At 44.1% G+C, this 17,130-nt stretch overlaps 1 protein-coding gene across 1 annotated transcript in view; it reads right to left on the bottom strand.

Moving 5' to 3' along the window:
• Nucleotides 1-16,809, bottom strand: part of LOC103189457 (F-box/LRR-repeat protein 20) — a gene marked incomplete at its 5' end in the record, with an annotated part of 59,901 nt that extends 43,092 nt beyond the window's left edge. The window contains 1 exon segment of the mRNA XM_007909867.2: nt 16,738-16,809. Coding sequence (XP_007908058.1) covers nt 16,738-16,809 — 72 coding nt within the window.
• Between the last annotated feature and the right edge of the window lie 321 nt (nt 16,810-17,130).

Below are 17,130 nucleotides of genomic sequence, written 5' to 3'. Positions count from 1 at the left end.
GACTTCAAAGTCTACAATTCCTCTTCTTTTTGCATCTGCCAAAATCACAGCCATAACGTCATTGCAAGCCGACTATGTTCAGAGATGCAGGCACACATCATACAGTAAACTTAACACTACTCAATCTAGATATGTTCTATTCAAACTCAGAGTTAGAGCGAGTTAGAGTTATAGTTAGAGTTAGAGAGAGTTAGAGTTAGAGCAAGTTAGAGCACTCGCTTTGCAAGCGAGAGACCTGAGTTCAATTCCAGGCAGAGGGCGAAACCTTGGGCAAGTTTCCTTACTCCACACACCTAATAATAATCCCTCCAAAACCAAAAAAAAACAATAATAAATTGGTCATTTTCAATCTACGACTGTTTGTGGGACATTGCTGTGCGCAATTGGCTGCCGCGTTCGCCCACAAAATATACAGTCAATTCACTTTACAGTGTGTTCTGTGAAGCGCTTTGGGACGTCCTCCCGACGTGAAAAGCACTATATCAAATGCAAGGATTATTATTATTATTATATACCTAACAGAAGAAAATGCCTGATTATATTCTCCAGATAAAATCTCTCCCCACCCACCCTCCCAACCCGTTTGAAAACCGCAGTGAAAGTAATTAAGAATTCTAAGTTATAGCACTTTAGTAATTCCTAAGTATCAAGTCTTCTCACACAAGTCTATCTAGGTTTCCAAAAAGAGTTGAGCTTGTAAGCAGAGCTGCTGAGTACAGCATAGGTCTTCCCCCGAAGCAGGGAAAGTGAAAGCCCCGAGGCACAGACACTGTCCTCCAACAACTCTTAAAACATGTCACAGAATCATAGAAATCTACAGCACAGAAGGAGGCCATTTGAGTCACCAATTCTGCAGTGGCTCTCAGAGCAAGGTGTTCATTCAAACCTACTGCCCCATCCTATCCCCAGCCTTCAAGCCTCAAGCCTTTGTCTCTCCTACACCCGACTGCCTCCCTCTTGGAACCCACAATGAACTCCAGCACCTTACTTGGCAGGGCATTCCGTATCTCAACACTTCTGGGTGAAAAAATATTCTCCAAAGTCACTCTTCTCATGACGATATTATATCTACATCATTGATTAAAATACTGTAGTTGCTAATGACTCAGACAACCAGTACCAGTTGGAAAATAGGCAGCAGTTTGTTTACTGTAGAAGACTGGTTTGTGTGATGTTGCAAAGTACAACACAGTAGCTCAGTTCAGCACTCCATCAGTGTTGCGGGATTAGTGCCAGTGGCAGGCTGACAAGATCTGACCTAGAAAACAAAAAGCCTATCGTACACAGAAAACGAGAACCAGAAACAATATTGTATTTTTCGTGCCGTCCCATCCATTAAGTGCAAAGTGTAGAAACATGCTGCGCAAAACACATTCATATACAGCATCCTTGAGTATTCCACACAGGTGCTGGTTGCCATGACATAAGAGGCTCCCAGGTCCCAGAGGCAGTGCAGAGGAGAGGAACGAGGATGATCCTCAAAGTTGGAAGAAGTTGCTATAAGCAACGATTAGACAAGCTAGGGGCTTCTTCAGTCTTTAGAGAGGATGTCTCAGAGGGGATCCATAAAGGTGTGTAGCATTTTCTATGCGAGTGAAAAAGTAAACCCAGATTAATACTTCAGGATTCCGTAAGAACAAGAGAACATTGGTTCAAGAGATTCAAAAGACAATTTCTGGGCAGACACCAAGAAGCATTTCTTTACACAGAAGACAATCAATGATTGGAACAGGAGGGCAGGAAGGGTGGTTGAGGCCAGGGCCCTGGGACTCATTTAAAAAACACAGTTCCATGCAGTGATGGGAGGATGGTAGTGTGGGTGTTCTGGAAGGGTGAGATCAAGGGTCTTCTTCATCTGAACCAAACTTGTGAACTGCTTCTACTCTAGGGACATTGAGTGGTATTATAAATCATGAATAATTGAAGAGCTTGCGATGATTTGTACAATTTCTGCACAGTGATTTCTTTCAGCTGCAGCCCCAACAGCTTGTCAACAGCAGAGTCCAACAAATGCTGGATCTGACCCGAAATCCGACCTCAAGTTTGTCACTACGACTAAATATTGCCCATTCTAAGTTGGTGTCAACAGAACCCAACCCCACCTCGGGGAGTAGGCTTGTGGCACTGGATCAATTGGATCAACTGGAAGCATGACAGCACAAGTTCCCAAATCCTAATCAATATAATAATAATCCTTGCATTTGATACAGCGCCAGATCACGTCGTCAAGAAGTCTCAAATGGCTTCAAAGGATATACTGTGAAGTGAATTGACTGTATTTGTGGGTGAAATCTGGCAACCAATTGCGCACAGCAATGTCCCACAAACAGTTGTGTATTGAGTAACCAAATGTATACATTTTTAAAAAGATTATTGCCCCCGGAATGCGATTCGACAACCGACTAACAACTGGGTTCCTATTTACTGCAAGATAAACAGAGGCATGTGGAGTAAGACTTTTGGCCCGCCCAGGAATCATACCCGGGTTCTCTCACTCACGAGATGAACGCACGAACCACTACGCTCTGGGACTCCACAATATCACTATAGTAGTCTCTGAATTTCTCACTCTTGCAACTTGGAGGTGCCTTTTGGATGAGATGTTAAACTGAGGTCCTGTCTATCCAGGTGGACTTTAAAGATCCTATGACACTATTTGAAAAGAGAAGGGAGTTTCTCCCAGTGTCCTGGCCAACAATCCCCCAGATAAAATTGGCCATGGTTGTTTGTAGGCATTCTGTCCTGTGCAAATGCAAGTTGTTGTTGCTGTGTACAAATTGGCTGCCGCATATGCCTTATCAGTACACATTCACTAGATTTTACACAGAATCCTGTGAAGCACACTTTAGCACTTGACAACTTGGTAAGGTGCTGTATCAAATGTAAGGATTATTTTCAATGCTTTGTAGACGCAGTATCAGTTAGGTACACAAAAAAATATAGTATATGCATTGTATGTGTACACCACAGATTACACACAGACACACACACAGACTCACAAATCATGTGGCTGTCTGGTTTCATAACTTGTCCAGTTCCTTCAATCTGACCACATAGATTAGATTCCTGAATCCAGCTTAATGTGTTCAGTCTGAAAGGCAGGGCATTAGTTTCAAACCTTGAATTAAAACGGAATGTAAGAGCAGAGTTTTGTGTTGAAGACCCACATCGCTAAATATCTGGTGCAGCAACAGTGCAAACCAACCCTCAATTTTATCTCAATAATCAACCTCACTTTCCACTGGAGGCAAGTTTAAAGTATAAAGGTATCCAGCAGTGGCTCTTCGAGCTATCACAACAAAAATGGTCCTCCACAGTCACTACAGTGTTAATTAGTTTGCCTTCTATTGTTGGGCTTTGTGAATACAGTAGTCCTGCAGGAGTAACCTAATCAGCTGCAAACCACTCAACACTCCTGCAAAGTAGTGAACACAAAAACAAACACTTGCTCGAGATCAGAGCCACGTATGTGTTTGGTTATATCTTTACTTTTGTGATATTATCAGTCTGATTCTCTACGAGTTGACGTGGGGGTAGATCTGAGGGATTTGAGATGTCCTTCCGATGTGAAAAGCGCTGTATAAATATAAAGTGTATTTCATTCACTTAATAATAATAATAATCCTTGTATTTGATATAGTGCTTTTCAAGACTTCTAGACGTTTCAAAGCGCTTCACAGGATATACTGTAAAGTGAATTAACTATACATTTGTGGGTGAAACTTACCGGGCCCAGGGACTACCTCGTTGCTGCAACCCACCAGGCAGATTTGCCTTAAGAGAATAAAAGTTAATGCCTCTTGTTCGGTCTCAATGTTCTACAGCAACAGAGAACGTCTCGGGGATTAGTATGCACTGATTTAGTTATAAATCTCAAAGATTCCTCATGCAAAAACAGCCTCTGCCATCAGCCCCCAGAATCAATTAACTGAAGGTCAGCTCCATAAATTTAAACCCCTCAAACAGCGACCGTCTGTACTCAAACTGGTTTCCAACATCAGCAAATACATCGCTGATCTTTCAAAAAGTTGCCTGAATAAAATCACATCATATCAGGAGGTTAAAGTTAGGGCCTTTCTCTTAATGAGGGAATCTTATCTACCAATGCCCATTGCAGAGCACGGTTCCATGTTATTCCACTCTCATTCGTAAATTGTTGGCTTAGCTCACCTCTGGGGATACAACCCCTAACATCGGGAAATTGGTCATTTACTTTATTACAAATTCCTTGCTGTCTGCAAATTGGGCGCAGAGTTTACATATAAATACAGTCACTGCACTTAATAGCATTTGAATCTGCAAAGTGCTTTGAGATGTTTCAGAGTTATAGGCCACTCACCTATAGAACACACTCACCACACTTGATAATAAAATTCTGACATTATAAGGCACTGGATCAAACGCAAGGATTATTATTTATGTTACAGTTCAAAATTACATTTGTAAAGCGCCTTTCACATCGAGAGGACGTACCAAGACGCTCGACAGTCAGGGATTAGGGATTAGAACCCGAACGGGGGGTGGTTGGAATCATGGACAGTGGAGGGCAGAGAGGGTAGGCGGGTGGCTGAAGGCACAGTTGAAGAGGAGGCGTGCCTTGAAGGAGGCAAGAGAGGGAGCGAGGCGAAGGGAATGTGGGATGGAGTTTCAGAGGGTGGAGACAGAGAGGTTGAAGGCCCGACCGCTGATGGTGGAGCGGGCCGGGCGGCGACATGGAGTAGGCCAGAGTAGGCTTGCGAGATAGGAGGGGGCAAGGCCGTGGAGGACCTTGAAGGTGAGGTCGAGAAGTTTGATCCTCTGAGGGATGGGGAGCCAGTGGAACCGGGCGAGGGTGGGTGCGATGGGGTCATGGAGTCTGGTGTGGGAGAGGACATGAGCTGCAGAGTTCTGGATGATTTGCAGCTTGTGGAGGGAAGAGTTTGGAAGGCCGACAAGCGAGAACTTGGAATAGTCGAGCCTAGATGTAATGAAGGCATGTATGAGGGCTTCAGCAGCCTGAGGACTGAGGCTGTTCTACATGTCTGGTAGTCTCGCAATATTGCGGAGGTGCGGATCATGGCATGGACGTGGGGGATAAGGACAGTTGGAGGTAGAACAAGATGCCTAGGTTCCTGACTGGCTCGGTGAGGTGGGAGTGTACATCCATGGATGGTGATGCTGTTAGCGCCTGAGGTGAGGAGGTGCTGACGGGAGCCAAACAGGAGGGCCTCGGTCTGTAGAAAGTTCGCTCTCATCCAGGACTTCATGTCTGACAGACATTCTGTCAGGACAGCAGTGGCCCTGGAGTCCAGGGTGGAGGCAGAGAGATAAGAGTTGGGTGTCATCCGGATACATGTGGAAGTTGACTCCATCTCTGCTGATAATGTCACGAAGAGGGAGCATGTACAGGTTGAAGAGGAGAGCACCGAGGAGTAACACCGCACGAGACAGTGCGGGGGTTGGAGGAAAAGCAGTTTGAGGATACAAAGTGGAGCCGGTGTAAGAGATAGGATCTGAACCATTCAAGGACAGAACCTTGAAGGTTGAGGTGAAAGGAGAGGTGGTGGAGGAGGATAGTATGGTCCACAGGGTCAAAGACACTGTATCGAATATAAAGATTATTTATTTACCTCCGTGCACTCGTGCTAACACTGAAACGTAAGGCAATTGGCGTCACAAAAAGAACTGAATGCATGAGGGGAAATTCCTCAAACAACAAATGGATACAACAGCACCAAATGTTAAAAAAAATCAATAAAATCAGAGACTGACTTTGTTGGAAAATATTGGTCACCCGCCTGTCTGTCTGTCACCTTAATCGGGAAATAATCAAGGCTCCAGCAAACCTTCAAAAAAGTAGAAAGTGCGAAACTGGGGATTAAAAAGATATGATTTTAAAGGGATACGAGTTAAAAGTTCGGACGCTGGAGAGAGAACCCAAGGAGGCTTTAACTTACCAGCTCCATAGTCAGAGAGGCAACGCTGAACAAAATGAACCTGGTGCACTTGTAAACCCTCAAGACACTCTTGAGAATTATAGGTTTTAATATGAAAATCCACTAATTGTCAAAGCAGAAGAAAATGTCTTTGTGAATTCTTCATCCTGTGGTTGAGCTTACCTGGACTGGCTTTCTGGATTTCATTATCTACTGTACTGCAGCCTGAGGAAGCAGATTTTATCTTATTCACCGGCCAGTCGAAGACAAAAGAAACAAAAAGAAGTCGAAAAGAAACTCTCAGAACAGCACAGTTATATTTTCAGCAGGCGCGATGCCACATGGTTTGGCACTAAGCCACGCTGGCCAGGGCAATCTCAGGATCAGTCGTGGCTTTTAACGTGCTGGCCCATCTCAACCACAGCAGCAACTTACACAACTGGGCTCAGCATCTCAGCCCAGCAAGAGAGAAAACTACACGAACACACACAAAGCGAAACACAAAAGCCAAGTCAACCTCCCTTGGAACTACTGCGCTGCTTTATGTAAAGCTGGCAATCCCCATAGTAACTTGTACATAGTTTGGTACCAATGTCATTACTAGCTGCACGCCTGACATGAGACTGAAGAGATAACTGCACTTGATGTGGGCGAGTCTGTTGCAAAACAACAGTGCAAAGACAAAAGTACACTTTGGGTAAAATTCTGCCTACTTCTATTCAGAAGAAAAATTGTGAGTGGAGGGGTTGGGGGGGGGAGATAGAGAAGTTGTTTTTAAATACACAGAGGGTTGTTTGGTTGTGGAATGCCTTAGCACAACTAGCTATTAAAACCGAGACCATACTAGCATTCAAATATAATTGGAAAAATGCTTGAGGAAAAATGTGAGAGGGTACGAGGAGAGTGCGAGGGAATGGGATTAGAGCATATAACTGCAATGGGAGAGCCAGCAGCAGTATAGACACAACAGACCTCAAAGCTCTGCTCGGTTGCCAACCTGGATGGGAATAGCTAAAAAAACAGTGATCACGTCTGGAAAGTGTACAGTGTAGAAAACTCAAGCCAATGTGTAATTGAATTTAATGTCAATTCCAACCCCACCCAATGCAGTCAGTATTAAAGGCAGAGCTTGTGCAGAGTTCAGTTCATTATTTGTTGGCCCCCTGTGTGAAGGGTTTTGTCATAATAATCCTTGCATTTGATACAGGGCCTTATCACTCCATTGAGATGTCTCAAAGCGCTTCACAGGATACACTGTTAAGTGAATTGACTATGTATTTTGTGGGCGAAACGCGGCAGCCAATTGCGCACAGCAGTGTCCGGGAAGCAGTCGTGGATTGAAGTGACCAAATCGTTTTTATTTTTCTTGAAGGAGTTATTAGCCTCTCCCGGAAAAGCGGTCTGCCAATCACCTAACAAGCGGTCATGTCTTGGGGTGGGGGGGAACATCAAGCAAGCTGGGCAAAGTCATCAGCCGCATCGGGAGGTTGCAGCGGTGGGTGGGCGTGGGGGAACGAAGGACGTAGAGAAATTTCTCACTGGGGAAAGAAAGAGCTTTCTGTCAGGAAACTACGGCATGAAGCTTGGTGTGTGTCGTTGGTTCCCCCCACCCCTCCCGCAGCAGCCAAAAGAGGCTTTGATCGCCTGTCCTGACAGTGAACCATGAAACTCTGCCCTAATTTCTCCTCTCTCGCTCTCTCTCTCTCATGATCTTTGTCTCCCTCTCCCTCCTGCGCCTTTACTCTCTCTCGCTCTCTCAATCACTCTCTCTCACGCACATACCCTCTCTCCCTCTCTCACACTCTCTCACACTCTCTTCCCCCTCACTCTCCACACACACTCTCACACAGACTCTATCCGCACTCTTTCTTTCTCTCTCTCTCAATTACTCTCTCTTATTCCCCTTTTCTCTCACAGACTCTCTCCCCTTCACTCTCTGTTTCTTTCTCTCCCCCTCTCCCTCACACTTTCTCTCTCTCTCTTCCCCTCTCTGTCAATCAATGTCTCTCAATCCTCTCTCACTGCAGCGCATCCACTCAGTAGCGCTGCTGGGTGTGAGAATAATAATAATAATAATCTTGTAGCCACGAATCATTGTGGGTCAGTGGCAGGGTTCCACAACACTTAACTACATTTTCAGTGAATGCAAACTACTGTACCACAACGCAACACAGAAAGCTCTCTGCTTAAACATCAGCAAAACAAAAGCAAAACTGGGCACAGTGATTGGCATGGGAAACGTAAAGGAGTACCAATTTAATGGATATGTTCCTAGAAAAGGAAATCACAACTCTCAATGTCTTCCAGTCAAAGTGCCATTGTTCCAACCTGTGATGCACACTGTATAAAGCAGACTAGCAATATCATCTGTAAAGAGGTCCAGGAACTAATCCTGGGATCTCTCCCAAACAACCTGCTGGGCAAAGCACCATTCCTGTAATATTACAGATACAGCCCCCGCCACTTCAGCTCAACGTATCCAAGTTTATTATTTATGCGAGCCTCCACAACCCTCCTGTAGTCCCTCCCCTACTCCACTCTCCCTTAGGGATGCATTGAGTTTTCTCTTAAATACAATGACGCTTTTTTTTTCTTTAACGACAGCTTCCAGCAACGAGTTCCACATTCTCACCATCCTCATCCTCTCGGTGTAATGTGTGATGTTCCTCCTAAACTCTCGATCAGATCTGTTACTGGCTATCGTATCGTATATGTATGCCCTTTCCACGTTTGGACTCACCAACAAGTGGAATCAATGTCCACCTTATCGAATCCTTTTATGATCTAAACACCGCGATCAGGTCCCCTCTCAATCATCTCATCTCCAGAAAGAAAACCTCCAACTTGCCCAATCCTTCTTGCCACCTGTCTCCACACTTTCCTGGTAAAGGTCCTGTAAATCTACACTGCAATCTCTCCAACACTACAACAGTCTGACAAGAGTGGAACACAATATGCTGAACACAAAGGTGGTTTAAACCAAGGTTTAATATTAATTTAACATTGCTTAACATGAGTCAGAGATGCTCAGCACAGCAACTGAGCAGAGCTAAGGAGAGGAGACCAAAAGAGCATCCGAGTTCACAATGATGTGGGTTGGTGCTTTGTTACTCCAAGAGTCATTAAAATATAATCAGTATATAGCAATAATTCACTGAGTGGGGCAGATGGCTCTCTCTCCCCTCAGGAACCGCAGACCGCCCCTCCCCCAATTCGCCGTATTGTACGCAACAGAACCTGTGTTCAAGAACAATTTAAAACCACTTTCAATAAAATTTGTGGTTTTGAAAACAAAACCATATCATTAAACATTGAAGGGCCCTCAGTGGTCTGTGTGTTGTACATAATTGTCCTGGAGCCTCGCCAATAGTTATTTCTGTATCACTCACTGCTGTGCTCCCTCCCGACCACTGATACACGGAAGGCACGTTCTCTGGTAATAGCTTTTACAATCGTGTAAAGAACAGTTGGAAACTCCAGGGGAACACTCCAGGTTTACTTTATCCCATCAGCAAGGCGATCAAATAACTCACGGTGACCTGCAATGCTTCACTCCAGTGCCTTCAATTCCACTTACACTTGATAGCTAACCACTGCATGGTGTTTATTAATAAGAATACTTGTATTTGGTGCAACACCTGATCACGTCTCAAAGTGTCCTCTGGTACACGACATTACACTCGCATTATCCCACATTATCAGAGCAGCACGTGGGACTGGAATGCCAGGTTTAGTACCACTTATAATAATAATAATCCTTGCATTTGAGACATCTCGACGTCTCAAAGCGCTTCACAGAATAGACTGTAAAGTGAATTGACCATATAGTTGTGGGAGAAATGTGGCAGCCAGTTGCGCACAGCAGTGTCCCACAAACAGTCGTGGATTGAAAATAACCAATTTATTATTGTTTTGTTTTGAAGGGATTATTAACAAGCGTGTGGAGTAAGGAAACTTGCCCAAGGTTTCGCCCTCTGCCTGGAATTGAACCCAGGTGTCTCGCTTGCAAGGCGAGTGGTCTAACCACTGAGCTACAGGACTCCACAACTTCTTGTTGATGCTCATCTCCCGTTCACAAAATTATTGTCTGCTGGTGGGAAAATAATTTAAGTCTTTTGCTGAAATACACACGTGATAGAAATACGTTCTCTGCAGATTATGCTCTGTAAAAGAGCGGTTCTGAGTGGGGTGAATACAATGACCTTTAAGGCCCCATGCGTTGAGAGGGGGGAAAACCAGGTTCTAAGTCCTGATTGTTATCCATTATATTATAATAATAATCCTTGCATTGGATACAGTGCCTTCTCACGGCTTCGAGACATCTCAAAGCACTTCACAGGATGTTACTGTGAAGTGTAATGACTGTGTTTGTATGAAGTGATTGTTATCCAGTGACCTCTGCCGAAAACATGTGATTGCTGTACCTACCGGAGGCTGCAATGGTTTAGTTGCCAGCTCACAGATGACACATGAAGGGCTGCCAGTTACCAGATCCCAGCAAGAGTCAGCCCTTCAGGACAGGACATAACAAACAGGGACCAAAAACGGTTATACAAATAAGCTGTCCACAGAGGCACTATTTATCTATTAGTACAGCAGTTTTATTATCTATAAGGCCAGCCGCATTAGTGACAATCTCTCTTACTGGCAAGCATTTTTGCATTAAATTTATGGAAGGAATAGCCATACATTAGACCCTCAACTCGCAGGCCATGTGAGGGGGCCCTGATCCCATCACATGGCTGACCCCTGCCACTGTCTGCGAGGAGCCAGTTATGTGCTCTTCACCAACAGCACATACGCTACCAGAGAGCTCTTCTGTCCACCAAAGTGTATGGTCCTGAGCAAATACTAAAGGGCGTGGTAGAAATTCTGGAAGCCTTGCATGGTTAGTACATCTACTGTATTTAATGTCATGATCTCCACATCAGCTTTTTGTCCCAGTTCACCAAACTACATAATATCTATAACGTAATACACGTTATAATAGATAATCAAAATGCCTGGCACTTTCAAGATTTTGCACACGCTTACAATCCACATCAAACCAACACGGCAAAATACTTGCTAAACACTTTCAGCCAAAGTTAGAAAAATACAAAAAACACTTTTAATCACAGCACCGACTGAACAACAAGTATTAAATGCTTCATCAGTCCACAAAATCCATTTCAAAAATCTGCACCAATTAAATATAAATAGACTGTGAATAGTTCCCTAGGTATCAAAACACTGAACAGAGTTTCAGAAAAGCTGGAAGACTTGACTGCTGCCTTAAGAGACAATGACCCTCTGAAAAAGGTTTATTGACACAGCCAGGTCTCAAATAGGGGGTTAGTGTCAAAAGGAAACCAGAGCAAGACTTACTGACTACTTCCATGGAGAATAACATACCTGTCCGGTTGTCCACTACAAAAATACTATCAGTTATCCCTGGGGAGGAAACGTGAAGCCACAGAAGTGTAAGAACACAGAACATTAGGTGTCATCCAGTGGCATATCGCAAGTGAAAGTTCAAGCTGTTAATTTACAGAAACGTTCAAATAATCCATGCATCAGCACCGACTTTCTCGTGGTCAATCTTCCCCAGTCACATCGAGACTCGATTCAACAACAACTTATATGTGGATATATATATATATATATATAGAGCTTCACATATAATAATGTCTTGAAGTGCTTCGTAGATTCAAACACCCCAGTAGAAATAGCAGTGTGGGCATTAATCCTGTTGATTTACATGTACAGTGTTCATGTATTATTCCAGCAAATATTTTTGATATTATAATTAATACGCAGTGATTTAAAGCAAGGCCAGGATAAACAACACAAATAGGTTACTTATAATAACAATAATCCTTGAATTTGATATAGCGCTTTTCACGTCTTCTCGACCTCTCAAAGCGCTTCACAGAATAGACTGTAAAGTGAATTGACTGTATATTTGTGGGCGAACGCGGCAGCCAATTGAGCACAGCAATGTCCCACAAATAGTCGTGGATTGAAAATGACCAATTTATTATTGTTTTTGTTTTCTAGGGATTATTATTAGGCTCTGTGTGGAATAAAGAAACTTGCCCAAGGTTTTGCCCTGCCGGGAATTGAACCCAGGTAACTCGCTTGGAAGGCAAGTGCTCTTCCACAATCCTGGCGCTTAGTACTGTGTCTTTCAAGTCAAAAAGACGTCTCAAAGCACTTTACAGCACTCACTCAAATTGTGCATTTTGTAGGTAAACGTGACAGCAACGTCCCACACACAGCCATTGACTGAATGACCAATTTTTAAAAAATCTGAGTGATTGTTGGCCAAGACACTGGGGGAGAGAAACTCGCTTCTCTTTTCAAATTGCGTCGCAAGATCCTTAACGTCCACCAGAACAGGCACAGAGAGAAATTCGGTTTAACGTCTCATCTGAAGAACGGCTCCTGCAGTTTAGCGTGTCCGCAGCGACTTTGGGTTTGGCTTGTCTGGCAGAGGTTCCAAAAGGAAGGTGTTCTGGTTGGACACTGTACGCTGGTGGATGGGCTGCTAACCACAGAACAAATTCCTCACCAACAAGATAAAAACGCCTCGGACCGTGCTCTGCTGACCGAATAGCCAACCACATGGTTTCAATCAGCATGCACAAATTATTAATCCCTCATTGTCGATGTGACCGCATTTGTGACAGGATTCAAATTAATTATACACTATTTCCAATTTGTTCAAGCAGTGCATGTCATGTGAACCCCTCAACCAATTATTACTGCCTTGCGATCGTTCCCAAATGCTACTTACACAACTTTGATCAGTCACATGTGTTCACACGCACATAGACACAGACACACCGAGACCTCATTACCATACAATCTGTCTCGAACACTTACTCTGCACTACACCTTGAAAACAAATATTACTACAAGGATCAAAATCCAGCAATAAGCAATTGTGCAGTCCATTTGCCAAATCCCTCAACATTGGCATTGGGACAGCAGTCACAAACAATTCACTGATCAGCCCTCTCATATGAGTCGATCAAGCTACAGCCTTGTTTTGGTCAGCCAGGTGTCGGACACAAGTGGAAACCCATTACCCTGCTTAAGATTATCCAAACCGGAGTTCCACATATGTACGTCTTCTATACGTGGAAATTTCTCTGCACCTAGAATTGAATGCGCACTCTCTCTCTCTCTCTCTTCTACCGGAGCGATGCACCCCACGTATCTAGCTCTGGAGAATATTAGGTGCTGGTTGGTGAGAGCGAAAGCTGAAGGAACCCCTGAGTGTGCACTGGGGTAACTGCTGGAGCTTAAACCAGCTAAAATCACACCACTTGCCCACTAGTAAGGCTGACTGGAAAGCTTCCCGATGCTTGTCCAGCCAGGACAAGAAAATGACAGCACACACAATAAGGCAAGATACCATATTAATGGGGGAAAAAAAGTTCATTTTTCCAACATCCCAAGTAAAAGTGCCTACAGTTGTCAGCCAATGCTCCCCCAGGGTAAACAGTAAATATTAGTGCAGGATTCATGGGTCATCCCTAATCCATGTATCAGCATCACCCAGGCAAGTAAGGGTTAATAAGAATGCGGTATAACAATAATAATCCTTGCATTTGATATAGCGCCTTATCACAGTTTCAAGACGTCTCAAAGCGCTTCACAGGATATACTGTAAAGTGAATTGACTGTATATTTTGTGGGTGAAATGTAGCAGCTAATTGTGCACAGTAGCGTCCCACAAATAGTCGTGGATTTAGTGACCAAATTATTTTTTTATATAAAGGAATTATTACACTCGGAAAAGTGATCCGCCAATCGACTAACAACCGGATTCCTACTGACTGCGAGGTAAACAGAGGCCTGTGGAGTAAGGAAACTTGCCCAACATTTTGCCCTCCCAGGAATCGAATCCAGGTCTCTTGCTTGCGAGGCGAGTGCCCTAACCAGTGAGTTACAGGACTCCACAATTATGGCGCTTTATCATGCTGTCGAGCTGTCTCAAAGCATTTAACGAGAATTACTGTGAATTGTAATGAATGAACACGGCAGCCAATTTATGCACCACAATGTCCCACAAATAGCCATGAAGTAAGTGACCACTTTTGTCTGGGGGTAATTGCTGGCCAGGACACAGAGAGAAACTCTCTTCCCTGTCTGAAAAAAAACCTTTCTAAGCCAAATGAGGATCTTTAACGTCCACCTGAACAGGTACAGAGGGAACTAATCAGGTCGTTATTTTATTAGAGGTTAGTTTTAGAAATAAAAAGTTCTCCCCGCACCGAACAAATAAAACTGTGCTACAATCTCTAGTCGATCGCAAGCTGTCTCGTACACTCCTCATTAAAGCACATCTCTAAGCCAAATGAGGCACATAGCCATAAACTGACCCATCATTTAGTCACCTCACCTCTCTCAGTTACGTGTTGCTAGTAAACTCTCCACAGAGGACACAGCATGACCACCTGCTTTTTTTCGGTACAAAAGGCACTCGAGAATGGTCTAAGACTCAGGACAAAATGAAACTTTCACCCATTCTCAGCCGTCTTTACACAGACAGATAGATTAATGTCACCATCCGGATTAGTTGTACAATTATAACTGATCCAGATTTTCAAGAAGTAACTGCACAAGCAGAGTGTCCAAGAAATGCCACCGTTTCACACCAAGACCATATAAGATGTACTCTCTCCGGTAGAAAAGACCCTGCTTTTGACCGTGCTATCGATCTACCTGCTTCCCCCCCTGCCCTCCCCGACCCTCAGCTCGGGTCCCTAACTGTCTGTCCAGCGCCTTGGGATGTCCTCCCGACGTGAAAGGCGCTATACAAATGTAATTTTGTTGTTGTTGTTGTAGAAGACTAACAACAACAACAACAACACGATTCCATTTATTGAGCGCCTTTCATGTCGGGAGGATGTCCCAAGGCGCTGTACAGTTAGGTCAGGACCCGAGCAGTGGGGGGAGAATGGTCAAGGTGAGGGAAGGGAAGGGAGGGAGCGAGGAGGGGGTAGAGAGTCGAGAGGGGAGCTGAAGGCACAGTCAAAGAGAAAGGTCTTGAGACCGGCCTTGAAGGAGGAAAGGGAGGAAGCGGCGAAGGCACTGGGGGATGGAGTTCCAGAGCCTCGGGGCTGAGAGGCTGAAGGCCCGGCCACCGATGGTAGGGCGGTTGGGGCGGGGGATGTGGAGCAGACCGGAGCCAGAGGAACGGAGGGTACGGGCAGGTAGGTAGGGGGATAGTAGGTCGGAGAGGTATGAGGGAGCGAGGCCATGAATGGCCTTGTAGGTGAGGGTGAGGATCTTGAATTCGAAACAATGTCATAGTGGCAAGTGTGGAAGAGCAACAACAAAAATCATTCTTTTACTTTAAAAACCTTTCGTGTTAATCGTGCCCTTCTCCAACTTCATAAAACTGCATCTTTCAACACAAGATATTTTCTGTACTCTCTAACTCCATGGGAAAGGGGACAAGGTGAGTGGGAACCTGGAGACAGAGATCCAATCAGCCAAGGGAATGTCACACTCAACCAACATAAAACAGACAAAGAGCGGAAGCCATTGTGTCAGCTATTGCTCAGTTACTGAGAGCATTGTGTAAACGCAAAACAGGCAGCGGAGGCATCAGTTAACCTTCTTCCACCTGAAGTTCCACTGCTGTCTTGAATCCCCTTTGTCAGACCCTCTACTCAATATATTTATGTAAAGGCCATCCACACGCAGCTATCTTCTGACTTCACCACATTGGCACAGTGTGTTCAACTGTTCTCCTGCCTCCCTACCTTTCCCTTCCCCTGAGAACATAGGGACACAAATGGCAGTCTTTTCCCATTGAGCTCCTAATTCATTTGTAACGATTAGGTCACATCCCCCAGGAGTGACATATTACATGGTGCACTGTGTAATTTAGGACCAGCAGGGAGCTATGAATCAGCATAAATGTTTTAAAAGTCCCAATGGTAACTGCATGCACTGACATGTACATTAGGATCGGGGTAGATAGACAGGCAAGTGCTCGGTCTCAGAGAAAATATAAAACACAGCTTCTAACCTGCTTTTAAATGCAATTTCTCTCCTTTCTCCAACAAATATATTTTGGAAGAAATAGACTATTTGTTCCCCTCAATTTCAGGACACGAGTATCAGACAGATTCACCAGTTTATGCCAAATAATCCAAGGGATACCAGGGAGTATAACTCACAAATGCCACAGCGAGTGAGGACTTGTCTGGCATTGAGGAATCAAGAGGGAAATGAGAGAAACAGTCAGACCCAGAGTAATACATTGGCAAAAAAGGAGGTTAATTTGGAAAAATAAAGGTGGGGGAAAAGAGAAGAAAAGGAAGAATGCTTTTCAATTACAATAAAGAATTGCTATCTAGATGAATTACAACCAATTTATTGGACCCAGCGAGATGACCAATGTTTTTTCCAATGACTAGTGCAAAATCTCTCACCATTGACAAGTTTGTCTTTGTGCGACAATGACCTATTCCCCATTGACGAAGGGTTTCCCAGATTCAAATGCTGGTCCTTGTTGAGTCAACCAACCGTGGTGGGAGGTACAAATATTGCCCCTGGGCTACAGAGGAGGTATAATATATATTTATATATATGTGTATAGATAGAACAAAACCATTGTTTTTATATATCTATCTATCTATATATATAGATATATATAAAAACAATGGTTTTGCTCTATCAATTCCCACTTAGCAGCATCAATCCCAATACCCTGCTCCCTCAACATGGTTTGTGAACACTGGATGAGAACAGTGGAGCTGTGATGAGCATGCGTCCCCCCTCACACACACACACAGTTGAGTCACCCACTGATACTTACTGTCCACTTGGGCGAGGTACGAGAGGGTTTCCAGTGCCCATGGAACTGTACTCCAGCACTGGTCACCGCCACCTTCAGCAGAGGAGCAATAAGGGAAAGAAACACCAGTGAGAAAAATTGGCGGAGAGAGAAGGAGGGGGAAAGACAGAAGAGCATCTCTGGATCGCAATTTTTTTCCAAAGTCATCCCATGTAATACCTAATGACTCAGAATTGAGCCATCATTGCAAGCAACAGAAAGTGATGTTTGCTGAAAACAGAGTGTTAATGATTTCTTCTGTAATAACAAAAACAAGTGTCAATTTCGGTCACAATATGAAATCTTTATTGCAGACACTCTAATATTTAATTTTTCTGGGGGTGGGGGAGTGAGGGGGTGAATGAGGGGGAAGAC

This window comes from Callorhinchus milii, unplaced genomic scaffold (assembly GCF_018977255.1).
Source record: "Callorhinchus milii isolate IMCB2004 unplaced genomic scaffold, IMCB_Cmil_1.0 Scaffold23, whole genome shotgun sequence".
Lineage (NCBI taxonomy): Eukaryota > Metazoa > Chordata > Chondrichthyes > Chimaeriformes > Callorhinchidae > Callorhinchus > Callorhinchus milii.
Note: the sequence above shows the minus strand (reverse complement) of the source record. Positions and strands in the feature narration are given on the sequence as shown.